The sequence below is a fragment of the Choloepus didactylus genome, chromosome 2 (genome assembly GCF_015220235.1).
Source record: "Choloepus didactylus isolate mChoDid1 chromosome 2, mChoDid1.pri, whole genome shotgun sequence".
Lineage (NCBI taxonomy): Eukaryota > Metazoa > Chordata > Mammalia > Pilosa > Megalonychidae > Choloepus > Choloepus didactylus.
In genome coordinates, this window is record NC_051308.1 from 5,526,210 (window position 1) to 5,533,617 (window position 7,408).

Consider the following 7,408-nt stretch of genomic DNA (forward strand, 5'->3'; position numbering starts at 1 on the left):
GAACTACCCGTGGAGAGGCTCCTCCCTGATTTGCGAGATATCCTAGACTACTTTGTGCCGGGCGTGCGGCTGCTGCTTTTCTGAGAGGAAGTTCGCACCTGATGCCCCCTGGGCTGCCACGGCTTTTCTCCTCTTCATCCACTTCAGTGGATCTGTGACTGGCCAACAACCAGCCCAATGATTTTTGGCCCATCTCGGGTGCCTTAGTCTTGTGACTTTCACCTGTCTTGGGTGGGCGGGAACTCTTCCTCCCTAGGGCTCTGTCCTTCACCCTTTGTCCCTGCCTTTCCCTTCTTGGCTTCTGGGCTTCTGCATTCACCTGGGAGACTCGCTGGCTTGCCTCCTGTCCAGCCTTGTGGCCTTCCCTCAACAAGGCGGGGGCAGGAAGTCCCGCTGCTGAGTCTTGAGCTGTTTCTAACACGATCTTGCTGGCAGATGTTGCTCCTGCAATCGCAACACTCACGCTGCCCTCTGGAGAGAGAGTGGTGGAAACCACTGCACTGGATGTATGCTCTGAGGTCTTCCTTGCGGCACCTGCCACGGCAACCTTAATGCTCCTTTAGGGAACCCTGGTGACACCCGTGATGGCCTCGCTGCTTCTGCTTCCTTCTGGGCCCTTGGTGGCTGCTCCTGCTATTGCCATGTTGATATGTTCAGAATCTGCAGACTTAGATGCTGTCATGCTCACAGTGCCTGCTGAGGCACCCTTTGCTGCCATGCCTACTATTGCCCCAGACGCGGCCCCTTTGGCAGGCTGTGCAGGTTTGGGTGTGACACGTCAGGCATGCTTGCGGGTTTCTGGTGTGAGGGGGTGGTATTTGATCCCCTTCCCCCTTAGTGAAATCAGCCGAGGAGGCCACAGACTCCTTAGACACCATCTGGACGCTCCTGATGCTGACTTGGTCCTGGTTCCACTTTCCATGGAAATCCACACTTGATGTGCTCCTCCTGTCCTCAAGGGCATGCATATCATGTCCCCAGCGGGAACGGTGTGGGTACTGCTGTTACTGTCCACTGGTGGTAGCAGGGGATAAAGTAGCTTTTCCCAGTAAGTAAAGAAGTCTTCCCTGGCCTCTAGAGGGGGACAGAGCTGCAGGTCCCAAGAAAGGCCCGTGGCAGACTTCAGGTGCAGCTGCTGTTTCTCCTAATTGTGGACGGGCATCCTCACAAACTTCAAGGGCAGGAGCCTGGTGAGCTCTAAAGCCTTGCTAGCCTTGCGGCCTCCCCCCTTGGTTGCCCGGGCCGCGTGCTCCTTGCAGGTGGTGGCCGGTCCGGCCAGGGGCATGCTGTCGGGGAGGGGGAGTTGGGGCTGCTGCATGCAATGTCGACCGTCACCATTGGGATGTGGTTGTTCATGTCGCCCACATCTCCCCTTTTTCTGATCTGGATGAATTTTCTCTGGAAGATCGGGGCGAACTTGAACATGTCATACTCCCCATTGTGCAACTGGCGCTTCAGTTTCCCCATGATGATATTGAACACGCCCTTGTCAGAGAGGCTCTGTACTGTGCGATAGGGTAGGTGACAGTCCCTGTGCACGGCAAGCAGCTGTGTTGCAGCAGCAGCACCGGCAAGGCGGGTCACTGGGTCTTCCCTGACCTTGTTGGCACGTGAGGGAGCAGCAGCGCTCCACTGACCTGCCCCACAGGCCTCCCTTATGCCTCAGAGCCCCCCAGAAGCAGGGGTGGGGGTGGGAGCACAGAGTATTGCTGGGGGCAGGGGAAGGGGAGGTGGGAGCCAGAAAGATCTCACTCCCATCAGGCGCTGCCTTGAGTGGTTCCCAAATTCCCAGCCATTCACACAGCACCCCAGATCCCCCAAGATCCAGCTGCCTGCTTGTCAGCCTCATTTGCCTCCTCTCCTCTTGCCCTCTGTTCAGCTTTACTGAGATAACTGTCATTGCCCCAAACATACTGTGATGGCTCAAGCCTTTGTGTTTTACACAAGTTTTGTTCCGTGGCCCGATTCCCTGCCCCCATCACCCCGCCCATATTTTCTTCACCTGGAAGAGCTGGAAGCGCTGTCCTACTGATCCTTCAAAACTGTCTGTTCCTCTAGGAAGCATCTCCTGAACACGACCCCTTCCCCATGCCCCAGAATCCCTCCTCTGAATGAACCCTATTCCCTGAACATGCTCCTCTCACTGCACCTGTCACTCACAGCTGTGAGAATTACTCATACACCTGTCCTGCCTCTGCCTCTGGCTCTGTCTCCTGTGGCACCAGGGCTCACACACAGGGGGTGCTCCATGAAAGGTGTTGTGCTGGGGTTGCTCCCTCTCCAGTACCTTGGCCCAGAGGCTCCTCCTGAGGGCTTGCTCACCAGCCCATTTCTTTCATTCCCTGTGCCCTGGGGCCATTGCTCCTGCTTCTGCTCCACCTGGGGAAGTTCTCTCCTCAGGAAGAGCACAAGGGGGGGTTGGGCTGAGGGGGGAAGGAGCACTGGCTCCGGTACCAGTAAATTCTGCACTGTCACCTTCAGTTTGCTAATCTGCAAAATGGAGAGCTGTGAGACTCAGAAGGGAGCAAATACATTAAAAAAAATTTTTTTATAAATGGCCAAGTGGCATGCAAATGTTTGTATTGCCTTTTCTTCTTCCAGAGTAATGTTTACCTACAGTTGCCTCTGTGGAAATCAGAAGATCAAAGGAATGCAATGTGATCTTTTTGTAATTTCCCCACCTTTTTGAGTCAAGGGGAAAACTGGCCAAGAGTAAACCTGTAATTCTTTCTCCTTCAAGACCCCCTATCTTCTCCGAAGCTTTGGGTTAATGATTCTAAGGTTGTTTTTCTCCCAGCGCCAATTCACATCTACCCTTTGGCATGTTCCCTCCTTTCTCAATAACTTGTCTCACTCTGACAATTCCCCAGCCTGGGAGCAGGGGCCTTGTCAGGGGGGATGCTGTGTGTATATGGGTTTCAAGCCAACTCCCCTTCTCAACAGTTCCCCTCCACCCCCATGCCCACCATTCCTTCCACCAGCAGGAGAGCCTCCCCTCAACTCCCTTGAATTACTCTGTGGCTTTCCCCAAAAGCCACTTTAGGAATTGGGAATTAACTGAATGTCCAAGCAACAGTCATGTTATGTCCTAACCCAGTATCTTCTCCTTAACATAACACTTAAGGATTTGCTGGAACCTCAAAAGATAAGTCCTGAAGATTTGGTGTGGAGAAACCATTCTCAGCCTGGCTTTCAGAAGTTTAATTAGTGGCTGTGGGAGGACTGGGCTCTGTCAGGAGTACTACCTGGTGGCGAACAAGGAGCGGATCTGCAGTGGGGGTCACACCACCAGAGCCTGGAGACAGAAACCTGGGAGCCAGACTCAGATTTAGGGTGGTCTGGAGCTCTTTAGATAAGGCAGCCAAGGACTTTGAGTTCACTCAAGTTCAAAACCCAAGAGCAGTGGCCCACTAACGGGAGTCTCCTCATCTCCACTCTTCTCCCTCCGCTCCATCCAGTAACTACCTGGCATTTTGGTGTTCATCTATGGAGATTTCTGGATCATGGTGGGGAGAATGCAGATGTCTTGGGTTCCTGTGGTGCCCGGTCTCCTTAGATTGCTCTCTTGGCCTACCCCCACGCCTCAGGTAGGGCTTTACATGAAGAGGTGGGCTGGTGGCTCACTCTGCCAAGATCCCACTGTGTGACCCAGGCAGGTTACCTTTGCTGAGCCTCAGTGTCAATTATCAAAAGGGGCTATCATAGTCTACCAAAGTTTCTAGTGATAATTTACCTAAAATGTTTGTCATTTACAATTTTTGATAGCTTAGATTTTTTTTTCCTTAGCTTTTTCTCTTGTGTCACTCTTGTGCATACATAAAAGTGAAAACCTAGGGAAAGGATATGTCTGAGATAATAGGAACATTTCAGAGATGTTAAAAATATGAAAAAAAAAATACATCAACAACTCGAACCCCTCAGTTTGCTTAAGAAATGGAACAATTCCATCCTCTTGAAGTCCTTGTGCCCCACCTCCCGCCTTTCTTTCCTAGGGAGAACCACGGTCCTGAATTTCGTGTTTACCATTCCCTTGTTTCCTGGCCTACACTTTTGCCAAATAGGTGCCCTGTTTAGATGGTTTATTGTTTGATCTTGTTTTTGAACTGTTCTATGAGTGAAATTATCATGTATTTTGTGGATTGCTTTTTAAAAAGTCAACATTCCGGGATTCATCTATGCTAAATGTGTGTGTGCTATTCATTTTTCTCTGTTCTATGACATCTCCCTATTGACTTCCCACTGTTGGAAATCTGGGCTGTTCCACTGTTTCGCTGTCACACAATAGGCGTTCTTGTAGATGTCTCCTAGAACACATGTGACAGTTTCTCCAGGATAGATACTTGGGAGTGGAATTGCTCATCTTCCCTGTTTTGACTGCAACAAATGCTGCTGCACCCCTCTCCTCCCTGAATATCCAAGGGAGTTTTCATAACAAGGCTACTGTTACTTTGTAGAGCTTCCCAGCCTAGGATCTGACTCAGCCACAGCCCTGAGGAGCCAAAACCAGAAAGGGGTTGGCAAGAGGGAGCCCTCCCGAGTGCTCCGTACAGCTCTGCCGAGCCTGGGCGAGGAGGGGTCCCCCGCCTGGTCATTGCTGCGGCACAGCTGCCATCACAGTCCAGTGTGAGGTCGCTGCTGGGGTGCAGCAGATACGGAAATTCAAACAGCGCAGCAGGCCATTCTGCGGAAATGTGTTTATTTGAACAGCATTGGGGAAGGCGGGGAACGGTCCCTGTGGGGATACTCCCCTGGGCCCCGGTCCTCTGTGTTGCTTCTGGCTCTGGCTGTTTCCCGGGCTTCAGCGGTCACGGACTCCACAGTCTCAGCTGTCACGACACCGATGGTGACCGCTTGGTCACACTCTGCTCTCTCCAGGATGACCGCCACGCTGCTCCCCTCCACCGTCTCAGACACGGCCACTTCCGTACCACGGGGCGAGGCTGCTGGTTTTTTTCTCAGTTTGGCTTTCACATTTTTCAAGAAGGAGCTTATCCTGCTGTGCCTGGAGTTCATAGAGCCCGAACTCCCTGGTGAGAGGCTCCTCCCTGATTTGGGAGATGTTTTAGATTCCTTTGTGCTGGGTGTGTGGTTGCTAATTTTCCGAGTGGCAGCGCGCCTGCTGTCCCCTCGGCTCCCAAGGCTTTTTTCCTTCTTGTCCACTTCTGTGGATCTGCGGTTGGCCAAGGAGCGGCCCAGTGATTTCTGGCCCATCTCGGGTGCCTTAGTCTTCTGACTGTCAGCTGTCTTGGGTGGGCGGGAACTCTTCCTCCAGAGGGCTCTGACCTTATCCCTTTGTTCCCGCGTATTCCCTCTGGGCTTCTGGGCTTCTGCATTCGTCTGGGGGACCCGCTGGCCTGCCTCCCGTCCAGCCTTGTGGCCTTCCCTCACCAGGGTGGGGGCAGGAGGTCCCACTGCCGAGCCTCGAGCTGTTGTTGCCACAGTCTTGCTGGCAGATGTTGCTTGTACAGTCTCCACACTCACGCTGCTCTCTGGAGAGATGGTGGCGGAAACTGCTGTACTGTGTGTATGCTCTGAAGTCTTGCTCGCAGCACGTGCCACGGTAAACTTAGCTCTCTTTGAGGGAATGCTGGCGATACCCGCAATGGCCTCGCTGCCTCTGCTTCCTCCTGGTCCCTTGGCAGCTGCTCCTGCTATTGCCACTTTGATGGGCTCAAGATCTGCAGACGTAGACTCGGTGGCGCCCATGACGCCTGCTGCGGTGCCCTTTCCTGCCGCCCCTGCTAGTGCCCCAGACGCGGCCCCTTTGGCAGGCTGTGCAGGTTTGGGAGTGGACACGTCCGGTGTGCTAGTGGGTTTCTGGGGGGCATATTTGATCTCCTCTCCCCCGGCAAAAGCAGCAGAGGAGGCCTCAGACACCTCTGACAACACGTGGAGGCTCCTGATGCTGACTTGGTCCAGGTCACCCATTCCAAGGAAATCCCCACTTGCTGTGCTTGTTCTGTCAACTTCCTCAAACACGGGCATGCATATCACGTCCTCAGCTGCAACGGCGTGGGTATTGCTGTTACCTTCCACTGGGGGTCGCAGGAGATAAATTAGTTGTTCCCAGTAACTAAACAGGTCTTCCCGGCCATCTAGAGGGGGACACAGCTGCAGGTAGTGAGAATGGCCAGTGGCAAACTTCAGGCGCAGCTGCTGTTTCTCCCGATTAAGGACAGAGATCCTCACAAACTTCAGGGGCAGGAGCCTGGTGAGCTCTAAAGCCGTGTTACAGCTGCGGCCTCTCCCCTTGGTGCCCCGGGCAGCAGGCTCCACGCAGCTGGTGGCCGGTCGGGCCAGGAGCATGATGTCGGGAAGGGGGAGCATGGGGCTGGTGCATGCGATGCCCACAGTCACCGATGAGATGCGGTGGTGCATGTCACTCACCTCTCCCTTTCTGCTGATCTCAATAAAGTCGCTCTCCAAGATCAGGACATCTTTCAACATGTCATGCTCCCCCTTCCGCAGATGGCGCTGCAGCTTCCCCAAGGTGGTGTTGAACATGCCCCTGGCAGAGCCGCTCTGAGCCGTGTAATAGGGTAGATGACACTCGCTGCTCATGGCAAGCAGCTGTGTTGCAGCAGCAGCACTGGCCAGGCGGGTCACTGGGTCTCGATCTTGTTGACAGTTGAGGGAGCAGCTGCGCCCAGGTCCCAGGAGGCAGCTCCCAGCAGGTCTCTGGACCCTGACCTGCCCCACAGGCCTTCTTTATGTCTCAGGCCTCCTAGAGGCAAGGGTGGGGGTGGAGCAAAGAGTGTGGCTGGGGGCAGGGGAAGGAGAGGTGGGAGCAGAGAGTACTGCTGGGGGCAGGGGAAGGGGAGGTGGGAGCACAGAGTACTGCTGGGGGGCAGGGGAAGGGGAGGTGGGAGCACAGACTACTGCTGAGGTGCGGGGAAGGGGAGAGGCAGCAAAGAGTATTGCTGGGGGTGCAGGGGGTCAGGAGAAGCTGTAGGGAATGAGGAAATCAGACCAAATCTGTCAGGTTGTAGCGCTGTAAGGTGGGATCCAGAGAGAGTGGTTTACTGCAGTCCTGGCGAGGAGGAGTAACCACTCAGTCTTCACCCCTGCGCAGCCATATTTATCCCCTGCGGCACTTTGTGAGCTGTCCCTGTGTCACATACCCCTTTGTCCTCATCTCCCCAGCCCTCAGGGCAGGACCACCGTCCTCCCCCTTTCCCCAAACAACCCACTGCCCCCACAAGGACAGGCTCATGCTGCCAGGGATCCATGTGGGTTGGTGCCAAAATAAAATGGGAAAATTTTGTGCAGAGGTTTCTGTTTGCTTTTTTTTTTTTTTTTTTTTGTCCTCTCAAATGCAAAAGATTCAGCAACTAAACAAAAGGCTGTAGGAATGCAAGATGATGGGACAAATTTGAACCATTTGAGCTCATGGTTTAATTGTATTGAA

General features: G+C 53.8%; 1 protein-coding gene and 1 pseudogene across 1 annotated transcript; both read right to left on the reverse strand.

Annotated features, from left to right (window-relative positions):
• Positions 1-380: 380 nt before the first annotated feature.
• LOC119515063 lies at positions 381-1,912 on the reverse strand (annotated as a pseudogene).
• Positions 1,913-4,114: 2,202 nt separating this feature from the next.
• On the reverse strand, positions 4,115-7,155 carry LOC119515079 (protein FAM71A-like). Its single transcript, XM_037810874.1, has one exon. The coding sequence runs from the start codon at positions 6,559-6,561 to the stop codon at positions 4,696-4,698; it is 1,866 nt and encodes a 621-aa protein (XP_037666802.1). The 5' UTR covers positions 6,562-7,155; the 3' UTR covers positions 4,115-4,695.
• Positions 7,156-7,408: the final 253 nt, after the last annotated feature.